Here is a 24,995-nt window from a genome sequence, read left to right as displayed (position 1 = left end):
TAAGGGTGCTCAATCCTGGCTGGGCAGGGGCACCAAAGTGGAAACCAGCCAGTTATTTCCTGGGATTTCAGCTCTCTCAGGTGGAAAACAGGCTGTTTAAGGATTCATCCCTTCAGCACTGAAGGGCTGGACTCCAGAAATCCCAATTTTTTTCCCCCCAAGCCCCACAGTGACCCCAGTTACCTGTGGCAGCGTTTTTCTGCTGGAACTTGGTCAGGTACAAATTCATGCCTTTCCGGAAATCCTGGGAACACACAGTGGGATATGTCAGGGCCCCTCCCTCCGTGCCACACTTACCCCCAGGAATCAGCCAGGGACAATTACAATCAGTGCTACAATTCCTGCTGTATTCCCCATTATCCCATTTCTCCTGGGTTAATCCCAACAGAGCCTGGATAAACTGGGAGAATTTTTCAAAACATGGAATGCACAGGTTCAATTTTTTTTTTTTTTTGTTAAAAATCATTGGTTTTAACTGCAAAAAAAAAGGTCTGAAAAGCCCCAGGTGGCTTTTGCAGCCCCATCCCTTCACCTCATCCCCGATGTAGTCGTGCAGCATCCGGATCACGGAGGCTCCCTTGCTGTAGGAAATGGCATCAAATATTTCATCCACCTCGGAGGGATGGCCCACACTGACCTGGGGGAGACAGGAGAGAACTCCCATGAGAGGGATTTCAGCTGCCAAAACGCTGGATTTTGCTTGTGGTAGAGTTTGGGAGGTGACTTTTCTCCCAGAGAAGGCACGTGCACACCCAGCACTGGGTTGTCTCAGGGGATCTCTGCACCCAGCTAATTAAACTTCCTCAGGTATGGCTGGGTTTAGAAGTTAAACACACTTTGAGTTAGGTTTTGGTGTTAAATCTAATAGATTTGGGGTTCTTCCTTCGATCTTTTGGTTCAACACTTGCCCTGAAGTGATAAAATCAGGGGAAATTGTTCAACCCAGGGACAGTGAACACAACACAGGGAGTAAATCACTCTACAGTGACCTGCTGCACCAAGCAAGGTCATTTCCCAGCATTTATTCCATCAAACACTTCTTGGGCCATCAGAACACTCCATCTCTGGGAATTACAAGGGAGTTTTCTTTGTGCAGTAGAGGGAAGTAGGAGAAAGCAGGGGGAAGCAGGGGGAAGCAGGGGGAAATAGAGGGAAGCAGGGGGAAGCAGAGGGAAGCAGAGGGAAGTAGAGGGAAATAGAGGGAAGCAGAGGGAAGCAGAGGGAAGCAGAGGGAAGCAGAGGGAAGCAGAGGGAAGCAGAGGGAAGTAGAGGGAAATAGAGGGAAGCAGAGGGAAGCAGAGGGAAGCAGAGGGAAGCAGAGGGAAATCCCCTCGGTGTAACCACAACTCCAGCTTTCCCTCTGTGGCAGAAATGACTACAAAGTTCCCTTTTTAATTACCAGGAAACAATCCTGCCCTGGGGCTAATAAAACCCAGGGATACAGGCAGGAGGGGAAGCAGGACTCACTTCAATGGGGTGGCTGTTGTCTAAGGCATCGAGCTCCTGGGCCCGTGTGTAGTCGGCAGAGACAAACTGGGTCCAGATGTCGTACTCTGGGAAGCAGTGATCCACACACAGGTACTCAATCCACGAGGCAAAGCCCTCATTCAGCCACAGGTGGGTCCACCATTCCTGGGAAGGCAAAGGAGAGGCCAAAATTCCATTAAGCAGCAAAAAAATTAAGTCTGCAGGGTTAACTCAGTGCAGAGCAGAGAGGCGTCGCTTGTGAGCACGAATTCACCTCTCTGAAGAATCAGCGGGGCAAGAAGAGCCACCAGCACCCAAAAACTGCCTCCCCCTTAAGTTTTAGGAACTTTACATGGAGGAGAAATTCCCAGAGCCTGGACTAGAGGTCAGAGCAGAGCCGTGAAACAGCCTGGATTAGGGAAAACCCAGCGCCAGGAGAAGCTGCAGGTCCGGGAGGCAGCAAAGCTGCGGGGACACAACGGGGTCTTTCTTCCCCAAATTGTGGGACAAAGAGTTGGTTTGGGGTTTGTTGCTTTGGGTTTTTTTCCTTACATTAAGGAGAAAAACCTGGAATCTCGAGAAATATCCTGAATTATGGAAACCTGAAGCCTGGTGAGCAGTTCAAAAGTTGTTCCTCGCCAGCCAAAAGCGGGATTTGTGTTTTTAAAGGTAAGAATGTGACAGTGACATTTTAAAATTCTGCCTTTCACTTGAATATTAGTATTTAATATTAGTATTTAATATTTAAATGAAGTAGAAAAGGTAAGGAAAAAGGATACTGAGGAAGGAAACACCCTTTTCCATGCTTTAACCACCCATTTTAAATGCAAAAGGGGTGGGTAACTCAGAGTGCCACTGCTCCCTCAGCACAAGGAGCTGGACAGGATCCAGTCCCAAAAACCTCCTGCTTCTCCTCTGAATGAACCACTGCCCCCTGGGAGGGTGGAATTTCCACAGGGAAAGCTGTGACAAACTCCACTGCTTTATTTTTGGAGTGAAGACCACCCAATTTTCTTTTACATCTCTGGTGCACCTGTTTCCCAGACAAGGCTCCAGCACACCCAGGAATTCTTCACACACCTGGAGTTCTTATTTATCAGAAAAACTGGGATATTGTGCTGGCCAGAAGTGGCAAAGCAAAGCAGAGATGCCACTGAGGTTTTCTGCTCCATTCCCCTCGTTAGAGAGGAGGGAAAGCTGATTTTCTTGGAATTATCTAACACTGGAATGCCTTTTCCTGTTGCAGAGCTGCATCACAGAAGATAATAACCAACAAGAAAAAGCTCTTAAAGGAAATTTTGGGGAAAGCTAGAGCTTCAAAAGGAAAGGAAAAAGCTGATTTAATGTATGTTTTAGAGGGTTTTGTGAACTTTCTCAGCCCTTTTTGTCCCCAGTTCTCCACAGGTTTGTGGTCACTAATGGAGTGTGAGCATTTCCTGGCATCCCACAGGCTGTCACAGGATGCTGGCTCTCCCTGCTTCCAGCTGTTCAACTCCACTGACAGCTAAAAATACACCACTTCACTCCTGCTTTTCCCTGCAGACACTGTGCTGCTCTCACATGGAAGCTGCCACAGACAGGAATGGCCAGAGCTGCCTCCATGGCCCCGGAGAAAAGTCTCCCAAACTCTGCTTTTTGGTTTAATTTATATTAAAATTAATACTAAAATTCATATTTACGCTGGGTTTGTGTCCCCCTCCATTCACTGACAGTTTAAAGAGTGAAGATTTAGGGCTCCAAACCATTTTTTTTTTTCCACCAAACACTAATTTCTTACTAAAAAAAGAACTTCAGAACCTGGGAAATATTTGGATTCCAGCAGGGATTGGAACAGGAACATCAAATCCAATTCCCAGAGGGAGCTGGAGCCATTTGTTCCCAGCAGAAGCTCTGACAGCTCCAGGGTTGGTTTGAGCACTAAAATGAGTTAAATTCCAAACCATTTGGGCATTTGCTCCACATTTATCCCAAGGAATTCACAGGAGTTACTACTGAGGAACTTTTCAGCTGCAAGGATGTGGAATGAGCTGGGACTGCTTGGGATGAAGCCTGACAGGTGGATCATTCCCAGCTGAAAGGAAAACACTGGAATATTGCTAAATTCTAACAAGGGCCACACCCAAACAACTCCAGATTAATTCACCTGGAAAAGATCCAGGAATGTAAAGAATAAAGTGGGAATAAAGCACGGCTTAATAAATGTAATATTTAATTTAAAGATGCCCAGCTGCTGTTTGGGGGCACTCAAATGCATTTGGGCACGGAGGATTTGTAGCTGTTACCCAGGATTTGTAGCTGTTACATACCATGGTCACAAGGTTTCCAAACCACTGATGAGCCAGTTCATGTCCCACAACCAGAGCAACCCACTGGCGAGATGAAGAACAGGAATTTTTGGGGTCAATGAGCAGAGCTGTCTCCCTGTGGTGGAGAGAGAGGGAGAACTGAGCAAGGGGGTGGATGAGCCCAGGGGGAAAAAACACAGTCAAAAAGCAGGTTAAATCACCTAAATAAGCTAAAAAGTGATCAGCACGACTGAAAAAATAATAATAATAAAAAAAAAACCAAACCCAAAAGCTACTTCAGCGTAGACATTTGGGCAGTTCCACAGCTTTTGGAATGCTTTGGAGCAGGAATTCCTTATGGCATGCAAGAAGACAAGTGGAAAAAGCCAGGCAGGAGTAAAAGTTCATCCTTTATTTATCAGCCAGCTCTCCTACATAACCTAAGAACCTCAGCTGCAGGAGAGATGCACAGCACGTCTGCCCTGCCTCCCTCCTTCCCAAAGGAATTCTGGCTCTTCCAAGAGGTCTTACACAAGTTTCTCCACTTGTGCTCCCTGAGCCAGGCACAAACCTTCCCCTAGCCACCAGCAGGGCTTTGGGGGGTCTCTTAAAAACCCCTGGAATGCTGAAATTCCAGGGAAAGCACCTCAGCTGGTGCCTCCCAAAGGGATGGAGCCAACCCAAACTCGGCATAAGGGGGGAAAATGAACAGCACCGTTGAGCTTCCAAAAAATTCCCCTCATCCAGGATAAACACACGTATTTTTCTTTTCCACAGGGAGCAAAATATCAGATTTCCTCAGAATTGCAGTGAGAAGACAAACAGATTTGAAACCTGGGCTCGAATTTCTGTGTGGATTTTTTTGAGGCCAAATCAAAAGCTCGAGCAGAAGGAATTGAAACCATTTCAGGATTTCGGGTCCGGAGCTTACAGGTTGTTTCAAAATGCAGGGAAATCCTTGGGACAACGAGCATGGACAATGGAATAATGTCAAGCCAAAAGTACTTGATCAGAAGGAGGGGGAAAAAAAAAATCGAACTGAAAAGAAAGGCAAGTTAATGGTTTTGATTTGCTCATCTCCACATGGTTCCTCTGTGGGTGTTACATTTACCAACTTGCCCACGAGGTAAAAGGAGAAACTCTTCCAGCTGTTGTCAGTGAGTTTTACAGGGGGGAAAAAAAGGGGCCAGGAAAGTTTTCCTGCAGAACAGGCAGTGCTGCCAGACACTTAAAAACCTCACACCCTTGGACAGCACCTGCAAGAGCTGATGTTTTGCCTTCCTGAGCTGTTCAACGCCACCAAAATGATCCAAACCGAAGCAAAAATTGAAGGTATTTACTCTGTCTCATTTGGGATGACACCCAGTAATTACAGCTCCCTAAAGCTAATCCAGTTATTCCAAGAATTAGTGAACAAAGAGGGGGAAAGACAGTATTTTAACAGCATACCTATAAGTAACAAGGCCCCAGTTCTCCATGGCACCTTTATAAAATAAATACAAAGGTTTATTGATATTGATACACACACCTCTTCCTAAACGTTTAAAATTCAAATGAAATACAGTTCATCAATAAAGTGAGTTACTTTACCAGCAGCAAAGTCTGCAATAGCTATGAGATCAATTTTAGGAAGAGGGTAAGGAACATTGAAGTAGTCCTTATAAAAAGGCAGAGTTTTAGCAGCAACCTGTAAGAAATAAGAGGAGAAATGTCCTGTTAACTTGGAACTGGGGAAAACTCAAGAATTCATGATTGAAACTAAGAAAGGAGCACAAAGATTCCTTCCAGCAGCCCCACTCCCAGAGCACAATGGTTTGGGAGACTCCCCATCCCTGTTTTCTCCCAGGCTGTCGCCACCCTCCAGGACTTCTCATCATCTTCGGGCCCAAGTCGAGATCAGAGAACCAGAACTTCCCCAGAAATCAGCACTTCACCAGAAATCAGCAAATCAGAACTTCAGCAGAAATCAGAATTTCATCAGAATTTCATCAGAACTTCAAATCAGAACTTTAATCAGAGAATCAGCAGATCAGAACTGACTCAGCTGAGTTAACCCACCTGTTTTGGTCGTTGGTTTAGTGCACAACTGAAATTCTCTTTAACGAGCTCAGTCTTTTTGAGCCACCAAAGCAAATCAGAACCGGGTTAAAACCTCATGTTTTGGTCATTACAGACGTTGGTTTGACCACAGCTGAACTTCTCTTTAATATCAAACTCGAGTTTTTTTGAGACATTAAAGCAAATCTGAACTGAGTCAAACCCCATGTTTTGGTCATTATAGATATTGGTCCACAACTGAAATTCTGTTTGATATCAAACTCAAGCTCTTAATCACTCTTAATCAACCAGCAGGTGGCTTGACATATGCCAAGATTTATTACATATATTATTTATATTTATTATTTTTATATATTTTACACATATCATATACACTTATCCTATTTATTATATATACATTTTTTAAACCACCAGGTTTGTCCAACCTGTTCGGGTTTTGTGCACATTAAAGCAAATCAGAACTGAGTCAAACCCCATGTTTTGGTCACTGCAGACATTGGTCCACAACTGAAATTCTGTTTGATATCAAACTCTTTAAGCCATAAAAGCAAATCAGAACTGAGTCAAACCCCTTGTTTTGGTCACTGCAGACACTGGTTTGCCCACAGCTGAAATTCTGGTTAATATGGAGCTCAGCCTCTTCGAGCCACTAAAAACACCCCCAAACCCCACGGATTTGGGCGACAGAGCAGAGTGACCAGAGCAGAGGCGTGTCCAGGGATCCCTCCTGGACCCCGGGCCCCTCTGAGCTCATTTACCTCCAAGGCAAACTTTCCTTGCTCTGCTTTGCCCACGGGGGTGTAGACCCGGACCAGGACCCCGTCCTGGGATCGCGCCTCCACGAAGTCGTACTCGCCCACCACGAAGGCCACCAGGTACGTGGACATCACCGGGGTCCTGGCGAACTTCACCTCCACCAGGTTCTCGTCGTCCGGGTAGGGCTTCCTGTCCACCACGTTCTGGGGGCACAGAGGGACAGAGGGACAGAGGGACAGAGGGACAGAGCCGTCAAGTCTTTTTTGGGGAAGCGGAACCGGGATTACGCAACGTTGTTCCATCCTCATGAGTCACACAGGGAAGATGGAAGGGGGTTAAGGTTTAAAGTCCAGGCCACGGTGTGGTTCTGCAGTTGTTAAAATGCCCTGTCCAACCTGGAGATACTGTATATTGTAAAAACATACAAGATATCAGAGAATCAGAGAATCAGCTGGGTTGGAAGGGACCTCTGAGATCATCCAGTCCAACCCTTGATCCAACCCCGCTGTGGTTCCCAGCCCATGGCACTGATGCCACATCCAGTCTGTCCTTAAACACCTCCAGGGATGGAGAATCCACCCCTTCCCTGGGCAGCCCATTCCAATGGCTGAGCACCCTCTCTGCAAAGAAATTCTTCCTAATCTCCAACCTACCCCTCCCCTGGCACAGCTGCAGACCCAGCCCTCTTGTCTTGCTGATGGTTGCCTGGGAAAAGAGACCAACCCCCCCCTGGCTCCCCCCTCCTGTCAGGGAGTTGCAGAGAGTGAGGAGGTCTCCCCTGAGCCTCCTCTTCTCCAGGCTGAGCCCCCCCAGCTCCCTCAGCCTCTCCTCACAGCACTTGAGCTCCAGTCCCTTCCCCAGCCTTGTTGCTCTCCTCTGGACCTGCTCCAGCCCCTCCATGTCCTTCCTGAGCTGAGGGCCCAGAGCTGGACACAGCACTCCAGGGGTGGCCTCACCAGCGCTGAGTCCAGGGGAAGAATCACTTCCCTGGACCTGTTGGCCACCCTGTTCCTGAGCCAGGCCAGGATCCATTGGCCTTCTTGGCCACCTGGGCACACTCTGGCTCCTGTTCAGCTCCTTGTCAAGTTAAAAGTTATATTCCATTATTTCCAAAGCATCTGTCCTTCAAAACCAGCACTGCTCTCATCCTAGGAAGGCTCCAGTTTTTGCTTGAAACACAAACCTTCCCTTGAAACAGAAACTTTCACTTGAAACAGAAACCACGTGGTCAAGGCCAGGCCAGACTTTACAGGTAACTCTCAATGTTAGGAATAAAAAAAAAAAAAAGTCTATTTTTAAACTGACTCTTCTCCAGCAACATCATCTAAAAATATGTGCAGGCAGCAAACTAAAAATGCCCATTTTGTGACAGAGGTACTTCTGCTTCCACATTTCATCCCAGTTCTGGACAGAAATTCTCCAGAGCAGGAAACTCTCTGATTTATCTCAAGTGCTTCTGGGTAACACACAAAGGACTTTTCCCCAGTCACTCTTAATCAACCAGCACATGGCTTGACATATGCCAACATTTATTATTTATTATATATATATTATTTATATTTATTATTTTTATATATTTTTAATATACTTTTATATATTTTACACATATTATATATACTTACCACTATTTATTATATTTATTTTTTTTAAACCACCAGGTTTGTCCAACCTGTTCAGGTTTTGTGCACCTGACATCAAATACCACCTTGTTTCAAAGCTCTCTGCATTTATTGCTCCTTAGCAATAGCAAGGCAGCCTGTATTCCTAATTCTGTTACCAAGACACATTATTAATTATCAATTAAGCAGCTGGTGTTATCACAGCTTTATTTAAAACACTGTTTATTTGCACATCAAGGACTCACCATATTTGACAAAGCTACTCTGTCTTTAGGAACCACCAAAGAAATATCAAATGTTGCCTTAATAGCAGGTTCATCCCAGCAAGGGAAAGCTCTGCGAGCATCAGTAGCCTGAAAAAAAGAGCATTAAATAAATAAATCACAGGAGACTGTGGCAGCAAAACACACAAATTCAGCTTATTTTGGGGCAAGAAGTGGGTGAATCACAGACACTCTTGACCTCTGCATCAGAGCATTTTATTCTTATTTCACCCTCGGCTTGAAAAAATAAGAGCAGCTGAAAAGGCCTCTGTGCTCTGATGGAATTGTACAGTCTGAGGAAAATTTAGCAGAGTCATGAGAGGAGCAAAGCTCAGTCATGTGAAAGCACAGAGGGCACCCAGGCGTTCACAGGCCCTGCACACACGACCACCTATTTATATTCCATCAGCCCGCTCCCAAAAAACCCTCTGCCCCTGGCAGGGAAGCGCTGCCTGCTTTATGTAAGCAGGGGGATCACTCTGGGATTGCAATCTGGAGGCAAATCCTGCCATTTTGGTGGGGGTTTACATAACAGGGCCGGGCCGGGGCTCACGTTTGGGATGTCGGGGAGATGAGAGATAAAACACAACCCGTTAAAGAAAGATTAAAGTGCTTCCCAAAAGGAGGTTTCACAGAGGTATCTGAGCGTGTCTAAATCATGAGATGCTCCTGAACACTGCAGCTCCTGCCTGGCTGGGATGCAGCCCCCAGCAGCACCAGCCCTGCCTGGGGAATTGGCACAGCCCCGATTTCCTGCCCCGGAGGCCGCAGCGTAAAGGCTGTTTAAATGTGAGTAAAAAATAATGAAATTCACCCAGAGGGGAGAGATAAAGGCAGGAAAACTGTGCCTTTGCCTCTTCCAAGCATAAATCCTCCCTGAAAGCAGCAGTGCAGCCCGTACCTCGAACTGAGTGACAGCAGCGTAGCGGGTGTCTCCGGTGGGGGTGGTGTATTTACTCCGGTAAAAACCTTTCATTTTATCATTCAGCTCCCCTACAAAGTCTATCTTTAGTGTCCCTGTCCCTGCAACACAAACAGAGGGGGGTGTTGTTACTGGATTGTGCCAAACAGAGCATGGATTTGGTCTGGACCACCAGGCCCCTTTGGCTCCTCTCCGTCCCTCCCGTGCCAGCCCCCCACAAACCCTCCACTCTCCCCAGACAAACTCCAGAAGAGCAAAGCCAGGCTCCCCACAGATTTTTGGGATTGCTACCAGAGGCTGCTGCAGGGCTCAGTCTCACCTTCTAAGCACAAAGCACAACCAGGAGAGACCAACCTTAAGCCATTCCCAAAGTCTGATCCTCTAATCCTCGCTTTAAAGTTGGCACAAATATAGGATAGAAGCAATAATGGCATCCTGTGGAATCCACTACAAAGCCAAGATGGAGCTGTGGCAGTGCTCAAGCTCATAAGTCAATTAGTCTCAGGATTTATTCTGCCCTTGATGTCTCGGTGCAAAAGGGGAAACCTGAGCCTGCCCAGACCAGCAGCCAAGATCCCATAGAACCAAACATTCCTGCTTGATCATCCCAGAATTTCCTATTTGTATTTATCCAGATGAAATAAAACTGCTTTATTTAAACTGAGGAGCTGTTTCAACCCACGGGCTCCTCAGAGCAAGAAGCTGCAGCAGTTCCAGAAGAATCCAAACGTCGAAGGTGAGGAAAATCCTGCAGTAATTCCAAGGAGCTCAGGAGGGAACAGCTCAGGAGGAATAACAGGAACAGCTCCTGCCTCCCAAGAGCAGGGAAACAATCAGAGCCACCTCAGGTGTTGGCAGGAAATACCACCCTCAGTGAAACAACATTTCCAGTTCCAGAGGCTCCCAGAGTGACCCACGGTGGGCAGATCCACAGGGAGCACCACACCCACACTGGGGAGCTTCAGGGAAGGCAGAGCTGTCCCACTCCAGCTTTTCCAAGTGCAAACCCCTCAAACCCAGGGCTGGAGGCAGCAGGAAGCAGGGGAATAGCTCCTACCTTTCTGCAGGGTACTGGGAAAGGAGAGAGTAACCTTTTCATCCTCGTTTTGGTAGTTGAACCCCGTGGCGTGAACCTCTGGAACAGAAAACATTTCCTTGGTCAGAGGCAGCCCCAGAGAGGGGTTTGTGCTCAGGAACGTTCAGATTAGAATAATAAAACATTTCAAATTCACTGAATCAGCTGAACCCAACGTGCTGCAGCTCCAGAGCAAATCAATGGAGATCCTGAATAATCCATAATTCAATGTGAGGAAGCAGAGGAACACCCTCATGCTCAGAATTCCATGGCAGGGAAAGCTTCTGTCGAGCCCAGGAACGAAAGGTGAGCTGATAAATGATAAACCTGCAGCAAGAACAGCATCTGGACACCAGGAATGCTGGGAACAGCTGCCACAATCCTGACAAATGGTGAAATATTGCACCAAAATTCCCCTCAATATTAAACACTTCCATCAGTGCAGCAGGACTCTTAATAATTATCCCAAACAAGATGCTTAGGATTTATTTACCCAATCTGTGGCTCTCACTTGGAAAAGCACATTAATCTCCACAGCAGGGCAGGAGGGGGTGGAGGTTTGCTTGGATTTAACCACAAAATAAAACACAATGTTGGTTTTATTTAAAAAGTGACTTCAGAAGCAGAGTCCACCTTGGAGCTCCTATCCTGCTCAGCAAAGGGATCCCAAATCCACCCAAAAATGAAGCAGTTTGGTATTTACACAGCACTGGAACTATTTGTGGATGCAAACATCCAAACTATGAGGCCAAGCTGGAGAGACAGGGGGAGGGAACCTCCCCAGAATTAAAGTGTCCTGAAGCTCCACAGAGCCAGGGGAGGGCACCTGGTGTTGTTTCCTCCTTCCTAACTCAGGTCCCACTTGCTGCCTCCAACATGATGTGGATCTATATGATCCTTCAGCCAAAAAAACCTGGAATAGCTATGCAGGACCTCTCTTTGCTCCCTGTGTCGTTCAACCACTGCAAAAACCCTTGAGAAATTATCTTTAAGAACCTTAAATCTGCTCCAAAGCAGCTGAGAAAAGGTTTCTGCAGCAGCATCTTCCACTGCTAAACTTGGACACAACAACAGGCTTTTCATCCTAAAAGGAAAACTTGCCACTCAGCCGACTTCTTGAATGACAAAGCTGGTCTGCAACAACAATTTCAGTCACAAAAGGACTTGTTTTCCACACTCAGGTATCACTCCAAGCACCCAGGTGTTGGGTTTCAGCCTCAGCACACTCCAGGATGTTCAGCTGAGCTGTTCCACAAGTGACAAAGGGAACTGGAAACGTGCTTTTATTGTTCTAAAATTTCAAATGCTGTTTATTCTGGAATAGTGTGATTTCAGCCTTAAACCCCTGCTCCCAGAGCACATAAATGCAGGAGCTGCATGAATAAATTAGTTTTAAGTACAGGTTTCACTGAGCTCTGCTCAGGGTTTAATCTGAGTTAACCACCGTGCTGGGGTGCAGGACACAGACAAGGCTCAAATAACACAGAAATAGCTGCAAAAAATACAGAGTAGAAACAAATGCAGGGGGGAAAAATCCTCCACAGGATCAAGCAGAAGAACTTTAGACTCCTGATCCGCGCTGGGGAGTTCCAAGATTTTGAAAATCAACTTTAAGAGGGATGAGATGGAGCATTTAAAGCAGAATCCATGCCAAGGGCACCCAACTGCCAGCAAACAGTGGGAAAAGAGCACCAAAAATAAGGGTTTGGCTTTTCTTCCTGTAACTCTGGGGGTACTGGGGCAGAAAAGGAAGATTTTCAGGAGAACAGTCCTTATGTGCAAGGTGTTCATCTGAAGTGGGCTTCCAGCAGCAGAGAGGAGCTGGTTGCTGACTCCATCCTTCAGATCCCAGGAATTTTGACCCCCGAGTCCAGCAGACAACAAACCTGTTGTTCTGCAGCAGCATGTGGGTGCCCTGGGTCAGAGGGAAGGACTGGCTGGATTCCTGCTGGGAAGTTGGGAGCCTGGAGGGCTCCTGCTGCTGCTGGAGGTTGTGGTCAGAGGGTAAGTGAACACCTGAGAGAGGCTGGATAAGGATCAGCTCAGGAATGCAGCAACACTTCCCCCCCAGTGGATTTTTAAAAGGACCACAGCAAACCATAAACATTTTTATCTTTTTTACAAGGATCTGATAGGGGAGACAAACCCCAGCAGGATTTCAGGAGCAGAGCTCCAACCTCCCAAACCCCAGCAGGATTTCAGGAGCAGAGCTCCAACCTCCCAAACCCCCAGCAGGATTTCAGGAGCAGAGCTCCAACCTCCCCAAACTGAGGAGTGCAGAGGAATGTGTGTTATGTGCAGCTTCTGCCAAAGGTTGACAATGGATATCAAGTTTCCCCCTCCTCCTCTCCCAAATGTGAAGTGCTCTTAAGTGTGTTTGAATTTGCAGCTCTGCTACTTTGTGAGCTTTTTAACCTGTACCAGGAAAGACAGAGCTGAACATCACCAGGGTTAGGAGGTGAAGGCCTTCAGGGTTTTCTTACTCAAAGCAGCTCCTCACACATCAAATTCCAAAGCAAAAGAACATAAATGAAAGATTCAAAGCTACATTTTTATTTTTTTTGTTGTTTAAACTGACTACTCAGTGCCAGTAATTTAATCCAGAGCAAAAGAAACCATGGAAAACCATCAACAATACTTTTTGTTCGAGTTTAAGAGGACTGCTTCTAACAAAGATGTGATTGCAGCAAAGGGCTGTGTGAATTCCTACCAGTGCAATACAAAAGCTCCTGAAGAGAACAGCCCAGTTTTGGCAGCCTGCAAACTTTGGAGAGTTTGGCACTGCAAGGTTGCAAGTTAATCACTAGCACATTAGTACACAGTCTGGGCTGAGCTGCATGAGAAAAATCAAAAGCTGCTGCTCCGTGGGTTTTTTGGGGGGGGGGGGAAAGAAAAAAAAAAAAAAAAAGCCTAAAAAATTGCATCCCAGAACTTGGAGCTCTGCACTTCAAATTCTACAACAGCTTTTGCAATAAATCCCAGGCCTGCCACAGAGCACTTCCTGCAACTGCACAGTGACCAGAGGGAGCCATCGATTAATGATCCAGTTCCTGGGCTCCATCACTCCCAATCGTGGCTCCCAGCCAAGGCCTTTGAGCAAAGGCAAATCTGGACTCGAAGCCCAGAGGAAAGATGGAATTTTTTCAAGTGGCCCTCGATCCATGGCATGGAGAAGTCACAGGCAATTAAGGTATGGTGGCTTAATGACCTTGCATTCCCAGGGGAGCTGCAGGGGCTGGGAGCACTCTGGCTTCTCTACTGCAAATTAAACTGTTTGCTTAAACCCTCCCTGTGCTGACCCAGCACTCCCTGTCCCCCAATTCCCAGGAACCCTAATGCTTCCAAGCCCTTTCCATGAGATTCAACCTGTAAAATCCTAAAACATATTCTCATGCTTCAGATATTCCCAACTGGTCCAGGCCAAGGCAGCCCAGCTCTCCCTAAAAACCTGCATTAAACCCCTGTCACATCGAGTCCTCTCCAGAGAAAAAAGGATGAAGGGGAAGTTTCCTACAACAAACAAACATTCACCACTGGTTTAAACAACTCCAGACTGTCACAGGCAGCAGCAGCAGTTGGCTTTGCCACCTGGCCCCAGGTGGGAATTCATGTTCCCATTCCCTTCCTTCCACTGGAATTGCCACACAACCACCAGGAGCAGGAAGGTGCCTTTTTTTTGTTCCCCTTGTGGAGGCAGTTTCCTGATGCACTTGGCTGCTCAGCAGGGCCAGCAGGAATGCCAGGAGGAGGGAGGGAGGGAGGACAGGCACTCAGCTTTCCATGAGTACTACTGATTTTTGGGGAGGGTTTTTTTGGGTTGTCTCTTTTTTTAAACACCACCTGAGGCTCTGGTGTAACCAGCATCCCATAGTGGGAAGGGAAAGGCCAAAAGAATGAGTCCTGGCCCTAAAGCCTCTTAAAGGTTGAAGTACAACCCAAAGTTGTACTTTGGGTTATTATTCCTGCTGAACAAACACCGCTCCTGCTGCCTGGGATTTCCTACGTGGAGCTGCCAACTGCTGCCCTCCAAGCACCTCTAAAACTGAAAAGCTGCTTTAGATCCCCCCCAGAACCCGAGGAGATTCCAAGCCAAAGACAACCTAATTCACTCCCTCCATCACAACTTCACAGCTGCCTGGAGGAGACGTTCACAGGAAGCTCAAACTCCTTCGCATTCAGCGAGTCTGAAACTCAATCCCTTCAAACTCCACTTGCTTGGGAATGTCTTTGCAGTTCCTCATTCAGCTGAGCCAAGGCAACCATCTGGACCCAGGCAGTGCAGCACGTGCACACCTAAAAGCCAAAGATGCAGCAGAAATGCTAAAAAACAGCTTCTGGGAAAAAAAAAAACACCCAACCCAATCCCAATGACTCCTTATAATCAGTGGGAGGAGCAGCTCCAGCAACGGAAAACTCGGGTGTTTGGAGCAGCTTTGTTCCATTACAGAATTCCTGGCACACACAGAGCAAATCCACAACCCCCCACTTGACAAATCCCTGCACCAGTTTGATGATGAAACAGGATTTTTCTGCTCCCAAGTCCTGAGTAATCAATCCCCCCCTGGTCTGTTCCTCGCTGGATGGGGGATTACACAGCAAAATTCTTTACTTTGACTTTAAAGCTGCAGATCCTCCCTCAGCTTCCCGACAAATGTTGGGCAATAATCTGATTTCCCCTGCAAATCTGCATTAAAATTCCAAAGGCCAAGTCCTACTCTCTGCTGTATCCACCTCTAGAAGGTGAACAGGGGGACAAGGAGCCCACTCAGGATTAGAAAGAATTATTAGGAAAATAAATAACTATTCTGCACAAAAATCAACAGAACGCCTCCTGAAACAAAGGACAGGGATCTTTTCCCCACACCTACTTTTTGGGACAGAATCACACTTGAAAGGAGATGGGTGACTGATTATCTTTTACCTTTTCTCAAACTGCAGCCAAGAGTGAGACAAATTCTCCCCCACTGAGACACAGAACCAAGAGGTAACAATTCTCCACTAGGGAAGAATTTTAAAGGAGATTTAAAGAGCTTTAAAGGAGGAGACACCCCTAACTTCTCACCCCTTTTCACACACACTCTCCAGGCAGCTGGTAGCAGGCTCACCTAAGGAATTAAATCCCAACCAAGTGGCTGATATTTCTGTGGCTTCCCTGGACCACGTTTCATCCCGAGTTTTTGAGAGCAGTTATACAATTACCATCCCAAAGCTGGGCACAATAGGAGCATTACTGAGACTGACTCTGTATCAACAGGTGCCAGCAAACACCCTGCCAATTCCATGCAATTCTCCTTCCAAAGCCATTACACTGCTTGGCACCTCCCCAACCCCAGAGATATGTTTTAACCCCCTGAAGCCTGGGGATAATTACAGTGAACGTGCAGCAGAGCCACACCTGGAGCATTTATGACAGCACAGCTTGTGAGGGCCTGAGTGCTGCACTCAAACCCCTGTGTGTCCAGAGAGCCACACTCAGGGCTACCCAAAAAACCAGAAGGAAGGAATTTAAGCCAGAGAAACTCAATTCCAGCACCCTTTGGTTTAAGTCTCTGTTGAGCTCAACTATTAATACTTTCAAGTTACAAAAGATCTTCTCTATTTTATGTATTTTTTTCTGATTTGGCTGGCAAGAGATTTTAATTCCCAGGTACTTTTCCCTTCTATTCTCATTTTCTCAATGGTAAAATAAGCCATTCCCAGGGGGTTGGGCCTGTGGCAGGGAACAGACTCCAGGTGCACTCTGCTCTTACTACCCCTGGTTATCTCCTCTTTCCTCAGGATCAGGAATAGCTCCAGCAGTGCTTGGCAACACCCTGCTCCCAGCCAGCTCCCTGGGGAAGGCTGGGAACGTTGGAGTGCCAGGGTACAACCCAGAGCACGTAGGGCACAGCTCTCCATTCTCTCCCTGCAGGGATGGGGTGGCCCAGCTCCAGGCCCCTCAGTCATTCCCTCCCCTCTGGCTGTGCCGGCGCTTCCTGAGCTGAGCTCGGCTTTTCCAAACACACCCTCCCAAAGCTGCTTCCTCGGGACACTTCCTCACCTCTGCTGCACCCAAACAGCCCTCTGCTTGCTCTAATATTATATCAAAAGTGACAGAAGTCAAACCCATTTAAATGCAGAGACTTGTTGCAGACAGTCCACTCAGAACCCCGGGATGGTTTGGGTTGGAAGGGACCTTAAAAGCCACGGGCAGGGACTCCTTCCAAAGAGCTGCTGGGCTTGAAAAAGCAAATGCTCCAGCAAAAAAAACCAGGAAGGCTTTGATCACTGTTAGACCATTCATGGAGCTTATTTTGCACACCTCCTTCATTTTGTGCTTCAGCTGCTAAAACCCTTTTTGTGTTTGCAAATCTCCTCAAAATACAGCTGGGGAAGTCAATGACTCCAGCTGAGTGTTACCAACAGGCACTGCTGCTCCCATTTCCCCAGGAACTTCCAGCCTCCCACTGGGCTGGATCCCAGTCCTTGTCTCCTCCACACAACCACCCTTTTCCCTGTTGCCCTACACTCAGAACATCCTGCTAAGGGACAACTAAGTGTCTTCTGTACTTCCCAAATCCTTCCCCACGGGTATTTCCTTCTGCAGGGTGTTATCAATACATTCCTTATCTAATCCCTGTCGTGGATTTTGTCAATATTCCCAAATCCACAGGTACAGATCACGTTCAAACCAGTGTCAGATCAGTGTCAAACCAGCCCAACATCCTTTGCCTCCAACCCTGGGGCACAGTGGAGCAGAACAAACACCTCTGGCTTGTTCCCATTTTGTTTAATAAACACTATTAAAGGTTTATACTTTTGGACAAATATAACTTAGTGCACCTTCCCAGCTCCTGCAGGGGTGTCCCATCAAGATTTCAGGGAGGCTTGAGGGAACTTCTTTAACACAATGCAAATGGCAGTGAGGAAGTGAGATAAGGAATTCTGAGCTTATCAAATGTTATGTAATTGTGGGATCAAAGCTCCCAGAACGCCGGGGATGGAAAGGATCCCCATCCCTACCTTCGTCCCCTTCCGGCGCGTAGGAAGCCGTGATGATGTCGATGTCGGCGCAGTTCATCACGATTTGGTTGGTTGCATTTTTCACCTGGAAGAGAAATTCCGTGAGCACCAGGAGGAAAAGCTCCCTGAGGTGGGCATTCCCACCTCCCCCCCATCCCAGAAGCCCTCCCCCGAGCGTCTGAGGTGGGATTTGGTGGTCAGGAGCCGTGAAGAAGCACTCGGGACACGCGCGCTCGATCCGTGCTCAGCCATCCCAGGCCTCCTTATCCCACCATAAATTACTGAAGGGAGTGAAGTGCCGGGTAAAAAGGGGTCTGAAAGCCTGACAATAGAGCCCTTGTACACGCCTGGCAACCCAAGAGCAATGAAAAACGGATGGAGAGCCCGCCAGCCTCCCCTGGAGATGATCTATGGGAGACCAGAGCGAAAACCTGGGGCGGGAGATGAGCAGAGACACAACCCCTGGGGGTGCTCCACACTGTGAGCACTTCCGAGGTTCAAAACATCTGCCAGGAGATTCTCCTTCCCCTTTTCCTGGGAGCTTCCCTTCTGCCAGCTCTTGGCTCCACAGGCTCTGCTTTATTTACCAAGCGCCAGCTCCCGGCGTAGGAATCAACTGTGGGGCTGTGCCAGCTCTCTGTTTGAATGCAGAGGAATTCCAATGAAATATAAATTAATTACAAAGGGGTAAAATATTTGGGAGTTGAAGAGGGAATTATTTAGAAATCGATGGCTGAAACCACCAGAATGGTCACGCTGGATGGGGCTGGGGATCCTGCTAGTCCTGCACACGATTTCGAGCAGGAGACAAGAGCAGTTCCTTAAATAAAGGAGTAAAAATTCCTGTAACAGCCAACCAGATTTAACATGTGCACGAAGAAGCTGCTTCCCACCCCAGAGTGAGCTCCTCAGAGCACAAGGACTTCCACCCCTTTCTTTTTCTTCACTGTTATAACCTTAAAATGCCTGTTTAACACCCGGATCCATCGTTCCGGGTATCCGTGTCTGAACAGGGCAGGAACCAACTGGAACTGCCTCCAGCTCTGGGGTCCCAGCACAGGAGGGACATGGAGCTGCTGGAGCGAATCCAGGGGAGGAAACATCCAGAGGGATGGAGCAGCTCTGCTGGGAGGAAAGACTGGGAAAATTGGGATTGTTCGGCCTGGTGAAGAGAAGATCTGGGGTGACCTGATTGTGGCCTTCCAGGACCTGAAGGGAACTTAGAGGAAAGATGGAGAGAGGCTATTTAGGAGGGTCTGGAGTGACAGGACAAGGGGGAATGGCTTCCCACTGCCAGAAGGCAGGGTTAGGTGGGATATTGGGAAGAAATCCTTCCCTGGGAGGGTGGAAAAGCCCTGGCACAGGTTGCGCAGAGAAGTTGTGGCTGCCTCATCCCTGGAAGGGTCTGAGGCCAGGTTGGACAGGGCTTGGAGCAACCTGATCTAATGGAGGGTGTTCCTGCATGGAACTGGATGGTTCTAAATGGAACTGGATGGTTCTAAAGGTCCCTCCCAACCCACACCACTCCAGGATTCTCCCTGCAGTGGCAGCTGGTTCCCCTGGGCCAGGAGCTGCTCCGTGTGCCCAGCCCAGCTCGCCCCGCTGGCATCTCCATGGAAACGGGTTTATGGCATGGAAAGGCACCATAAAAAGCTCAGGTGCCCCAGCTGGAGCAGACACTTCTCCCTCTGCCATCAGGGCCCGGGATCTGGGCGAGGAGGAGCCGGAAGCAGAGATTCCGTGCGGAGCTGCTCCGGCCGGGAATGGTCCCTTAGTCATGTGGGACATAAAACCCAGATTCCAGCCCAGCCACTGATAAGGAGGCTTAAGAAATTTCAATGTGTAACTTAATAGGTGTGTTCCCACATCCACCTGTGAGCCAAAGGGCTCCCACCAGCTCTTCCAGGGAGATCCAGAGCCCACAGAGGGTGGGGAACACTCACCAGCCTGACCAGGAGCTCCTTTCCAACCTCAGACACCAACCTTGCTCCTGAAGCAAATCCCTCTGGTTTACTCCCAACCATGGGACTGTCTGATTTCCTAAACAGAGGTTTAAAGGTGTAATTATTAGTGCATCATTCCAAGCCCTGCAGTGGTGTCACACCAAGAGGTGCAGCAGAGCCACGTTGCCTCTTTATGGAATCAAACCCAACAAACCCAACCTGGTTCTGAAAACAAAGCACAAAATGAGCAACTGCAGCAGCTGAGGTGAGAGAGAGCAGATTTGATGCTTCTAGCAAAGATTTATAAACTGAAATCTTTTTTTTTTTTTCACCAGTTCTGTGCCCAGGAAACTGAACAACTGCAACACTCCCTCAAGAGCAAAATCAGAGCCCAACAGTTTTTATCACAATATTAGGGTTTGGGGTTTTTCAAGGTCCTCTAAAACACAATAAAATCAGAATGAGAAAAGCTTTTTATAAATGTCTAGAGACCTTTATTCAATCTATAAATCCAAATCTCTCTGGATTCGGAGTTCAAGATGCATTAAGAGCTGTCCAAATTGCAGACAATGTGGGTTTAACAATAGGCTTGATCTTTAAAAAACAGCCTCTTCCGAGGACACAACTTTCAGTGGAGCACTGTGCCTGCAAAATAAGAAAGTTTAGGTTTAAGCAGAGACAATTCAGAGGCTCCTTGGAAAGAAAAATCACCTATTTTTAGGATTTTTTTTTTCCTTACTTCCTACCAATATCAAGCCAGTTTTACAACCAGGAAACACCTCGAGGGACTAAAGGAACCAGCAGGCTAAAAAAAAAAAGCTTATCCTCCACCTCCCAAAAAAAACCAAGGGGGAAATTCATGGTGCAGGCAGGAATTGTGACAGTGGGGTGGCCCAGCACCTTCTGAGGCTCCCAGAGTTGAGTTCAGGGGGGAAAATGAGCTCTCCTGTTGCCACCCGGGCTCCAGCCTGAGCCTCCTCCCTCTGAGCCACTAAAATCCTGAAGGACAGGCACACCTGTGAGAACAAAAACAGGACCAGAACCCGCCCAACATACTTAACTCATGACCACCTGATGTCACAAGAACCTGCAGCTGAATTGCTGCAGACACCAGGGATGGCCTGGAATGAATCCATGTGTTTTGCTGGAAGTGATGCCTCGGAAGTGCTTTTTTTCCCAGACAGATGTTCTGCCCCCGGAGTGATTTTCATGAATGAAATCGTATTAAAGGGCAAAAAAAAAAAGCATCTTTCTGCATAAGGTATAAGCAATTACCCAGGTGAATATGTGGGACTGTCACCCTGCTTCACCTTGCCCTAGAACATAATAAATGCACTCTTCAGCAAGGAGAGGTTAATCAAGGGAAGAGCAAGATCTAAATGCCCACAATGAGCAGCTCTGCCCAGGGTTGACACTTAAAACTCAGATGAACCACCAGGAAATATCTGAAATAAAGGAATATAAACCTCTGGCTTTTGATGAAACTCCAGTAAATTAATCAGAATTCAAACACTTGTTGAGATCAGCCAGGCACAGACACCAGGAGGGAGGAAAATCCCAGCCAACAGGAGGTAACAGCTGAAGTTCCCCCCCAGAAGTTTTCCAAGGTAACATCATTTGATGGCAGAAGAGCTAAAAATATTGATTATTTGGCTCTGCCAAACAGGACCTGAAGATTTTCATCAGAGCAGGAAAAGGGTTTGATGGAAAAACCTTCTTGGGACATCAGGAACAATGGCTCCAGTGGAATGCCAGCCTACCTGAAATACAGGGTGAGGTGCATCCAAAGAGATCTCCCGGAGTCAAAACTAATTCTGCAGAGCCACAGACATGACCAGATAATTCAATTCTTGACACACAGCCCCACAGCCCTTTTCTAAAAGCAGCATTGTAACAAGCACGTGTGTTTTTAGCAATTTACTCTCTAAAAATAGACAACTAAAATTACCTCGCTTGTGTTCCGGGGTGTATCTGTTTAAGAATTTAAACCTGAGAGAAGAGATTTTATTAATCTGCATCTCCAGCAAATTTCTGGGAGCTGAGGGGTAAAATTAGCAACTGATTGGCCCACTGGAAAAAATTCCCTTCATTCCAAAGAGCATCCAGCCCCTGTGTGGCTCTCACACGTGGTGCAGAGGTGTCAAATTCACAGAGCCAAGTAAATCCCTTTGTACATGAGCACTGCAACCTCCCAGCCTTGGGAATTACAGGGCTGGAAGAGCCCTTCTGGGGGGGGAGAAAGGCAGGACACCCCTATTTTTGAGTTGAGAGCCCTGAGGTGTTGGCTTTGAAGCACCAGGTTTGAACACTCAGCTCGGTACCTTTAACTCTTAAAAGCAGGTTTAATTTCACTTGCTGGAAGTGCAAATTCAGGTTTAATTTCACTTGCTGGAAGTGCAAATTCAGGTTTAATTTTCACTTGCTGGAAATGCAAATTCAGGTTTAATTTTCACTTGCTGGGAAATGCAAATTCAGGTTTAATTTCATGTGCCTGAAATGCAAGTTACAACACAGGATAACACAACCATGTATTATTTATCCTGGACAACTTCCCCTCTCCCCAGGAGACACTGAGCACAAATACTACACCCATCAAGCTTCATTTTTCAAGGATTACACACAAAGAGTGTCACAATTAATCTTTAACTGGCAGCCAGCAGGATCAGACTATACATTCCTTAGGCTGGCACACACTGCATAATCAACCTATAAAAAGCAACAGATACAGGTTAAACATTGCTAAATATACCCTAAGATACATGAAAGGGACTGCAAAAGATATTTAAAAGAGCTGTGTACCTCGGGTTGTAAACTCTTCACAGATAAGTTGTTTTGCAACCAAGAAACTCCTCGGAGTAGTTTCCAGTGAGAGAAATGAATCACCCCACCACACTCTCCAGGGCAAGGGAGTTTATCCACAGGGAAATACCAGGAAGTTGGGAGACAAGTGTGCACCCTTCTGGAGCTCTGCCTGCCCCCTGTGCCAGGCAGGTGATTGTTCAGAGTGTTAAGAACTCGAATTTTAAGAGATTAAAACCTTCAGGAGGGGCAGCTGTTTTCTTTCTGTTGGTGGTTACTCATGTTTGTGGTGCTGCAGAACACAAGGGCCACACATCCCCTCTTTGTTCCAGCCCTGCCAAGGAGCCAAAAGCAGAGTGGAAAAAAAAAAAAGCTGAGCTGCCCTGAGTAACCCGAGTGCCCCACACTGATAACCAGGCCCCGTTGGAACGGCTCAATCTCAGCCCAACAGATGAAGAGAGCAAATGAACTTATTTCCACCCAGAAAAATCCTAATTGTGCTCATTCAGAACCATCCCCACGCCCTCAACAAATCAAGTTCAAACGCCCCAAGATGACAGAAGTGGCAGAACAATCACAGGAGTGTGAGCAGGCGCTGCTGGGACTCTCCCACATCCACGCTTTGTCCCAGCTGGGATGAGGGATCCTTGGGAAACAGTTCATTTAAGGATTTTTGGGGGGTTTCAACAGTGATAAATGGGAATTATGTACTGTCAGTTTATGTAATTGTTACACAACTCTACAGGCTTCAAAAAAAAATAAATATTCATATGAGCACTAATTATATTCTTTAAAAATCTTGACTAACCGGACAAGATTTAATAGATGGGTCACCAGACACTTCCCAAGCACAGCTCCAAAAGGCTGCAGAATTAAACTGTCAGAGAGACAGATTTCAGTCCCACTCCTTTATCCAGAAACAAGCAATACTGGACAGAAGGCCAGTTCCTGACCTGAGCACCAGCAATGCCAAAATAAACCACAAACAGGTGTCACTCCTTTTTAAGGCCTCGAGATCAATCTGGTCTGATCTTTTGGATCATAAAAGGTTTTGCCCTCTGCAGATTACCTGGAGTTGCCATAGAAGTGCAACATTTATTACTGTGGCCTAAAGACAGAATGCTTTAAGTTATTTATAGGTGCTAAAGCCACCACAAGTGTCCTGCCCCAAAGCCAAGGCTGCAACACTTGTTTAGGGCTCGAGTTGAAAGACCAAAATTCTACACAGAGGGTTGTAAATCCTATTACTGGTGTGAGTAAGAATGATCAAGTGTTTACTTGTAATACCTTGACTAAACATCACAGCCTGCACTAATTCCACTTTGCTCTTAAAGATGCAAAACAACAGAGCAAGCAAATCACTTCTGATGCACGGAATGAAAACTATTCCCCTTTTTGGGGGGTTAATCTGGTGTCAAAGTGTCAGAACTCACCCCATGGGTCAGAAAGCATCTCCAGTTTAAGTCCTTGATGTGGATTATGGCTTGTCCAGCCATAATCAAACTGGACTGGAGCTGAGGGGCTGGTAATTATTGACTGGCTACAGGAAAATGACAGCTGGATCTTCAAGAGGAAGCAGCACACATGTTTCCCTACCCAAAATCTGGAAAATTCAAAGTTTGTGGCTCAGCACAGAGTCCCTTTTGCCTCAATGAACACACAACGATGCCAAGCTTTGCTGAAAGCAGGACATCTCTGCTGAGCTCCCCTCCACCAGGTGCAGGTAGAAGGGGCCAACAGGTCCTTCCCTGAAGCAGTCTGACCCCAAAAGCACACAGATGTCTTTTTGTTTCCTACACTCAAGCCCAGCTCAATAAGAACATGCTCACAGTCACTGTTTTCTGCTCAGGGGGCCGTTCCTGTCCATGCAGCACTGTGGGTGAGCTGGTTGTTCTTCTCCCCATGGAGGTGCAGAGCAGTTGCCCTCTCCTTTTCTGGAATTGTGCCTTCCCTGTGCTCTGCAGCCACAGCAAACCTCTCCAGGGAGACTTCCAGCCTGAGCCAGGCAGGTGAACGCTGACCCCTCAGCCACCTTCCTGCCCTGCCTTCCACAGCAGCTGGGAGCGGCCTGGTGAGTCCCTGCTTTAGGGTGTTAAAAGTTATCCAAAATAAAGATACATAGTTAAATCCTTGTTAAAAGCCTCGCCCTCTGGGTTTTTTTCATCCTCCTTCCTGTGGGAACATCAGGATGTGAACGAGGGGTGGTGGTTTGGGTTTGTTTTTTTTTTTTACAGCCTGGAACCTGTCAGACCCCTGTTGTTCCTCGGTGGTGGGGGAGTGCAGGATTTCCCATTTCCAGGTGTATCCACCGCTCCAGGAATTCCCTGAGCAATCCCCCTGCACGGCAAACAATATTAAAAACACCTCCACAGGACTAAAACCTGCAAGCCAGCCACCAGTGGCAGAGGAAGCCTCCGAGTGCTGGTTATCCCTGGATCCAAGCGGGGATCCCAAGGCTGCTGTTCAACACTCCTCAGCAGCAAGGCTGGCTTAAAAAGCCACTGCTCCCCTCCCCCCGAGGGTTATTTTTAACCTGGATGATTTCAGTGATCCCATTTACAGCCCCACAGCTGTACCAGGACTGAGGAGCAGCACCTTGGGTGCGAAGACAGGAATAGGTGGCCGGGATTAAGGCGGAAGAGATCGGGAATTTCTCGGGCTGGCATTTTCCAAACCCCGGGCTAGAAGCAGATCTACGAGGAGATTTACGTTTTCAATATTTCTGTCACATGACACAAACTTACTCATCTCTGCACGGGTTCCTCCAGGTCCCCAAAGTCACAAGATTCCCCATCAGCCCCTGCTT

At 47.2% G+C, this 24,995-nt stretch overlaps 1 protein-coding gene across 1 annotated transcript in view; it reads right to left on the bottom strand.

Moving 5' to 3' along the window:
- The window catches only part of NPEPPS (aminopeptidase puromycin sensitive), a 29,699-nt gene extending 12,123 nt beyond the window's left edge, over positions 1 to 17,576 (bottom strand). Inside the window, exons 1-11 of the mRNA XM_064636751.1 lie at positions 17,448 to 17,576; positions 10,428 to 10,505; positions 9,350 to 9,471; positions 8,431 to 8,538; positions 6,569 to 6,769; positions 5,343 to 5,439; positions 5,202 to 5,235; positions 3,774 to 3,888; positions 1,468 to 1,632; positions 533 to 637; positions 184 to 244 (exon numbers count right to left, since the gene is read on the bottom strand). Of these exons, the coding sequence (XP_064492821.1) occupies positions 184 to 244; positions 533 to 637; positions 1,468 to 1,632; positions 3,774 to 3,888; positions 5,202 to 5,235; positions 5,343 to 5,439; positions 6,569 to 6,769; positions 8,431 to 8,538; positions 9,350 to 9,471; positions 10,428 to 10,505; positions 17,448 to 17,505 (1,144 nt within the window). The 5' untranslated portion in view covers positions 17,506 to 17,576. The remainder of the gene's footprint in view (positions 1 to 183; positions 245 to 532; positions 638 to 1,467; positions 1,633 to 3,773; positions 3,889 to 5,201; positions 5,236 to 5,342; positions 5,440 to 6,568; positions 6,770 to 8,430; positions 8,539 to 9,349; positions 9,472 to 10,427; positions 10,506 to 17,447) is intronic.
- Positions 17,577 to 24,995: the final 7,419 nt, after the last annotated feature.

This window comes from Pseudopipra pipra, chromosome 26 (assembly GCF_036250125.1).
Source record: "Pseudopipra pipra isolate bDixPip1 chromosome 26, bDixPip1.hap1, whole genome shotgun sequence".
Taxonomy (NCBI): Eukaryota; Metazoa; Chordata; class Aves; order Passeriformes; family Pipridae; genus Pseudopipra; species Pseudopipra pipra.
Note: the sequence above shows the minus strand (reverse complement) of the source record. Positions and strands in the feature narration are given on the sequence as shown.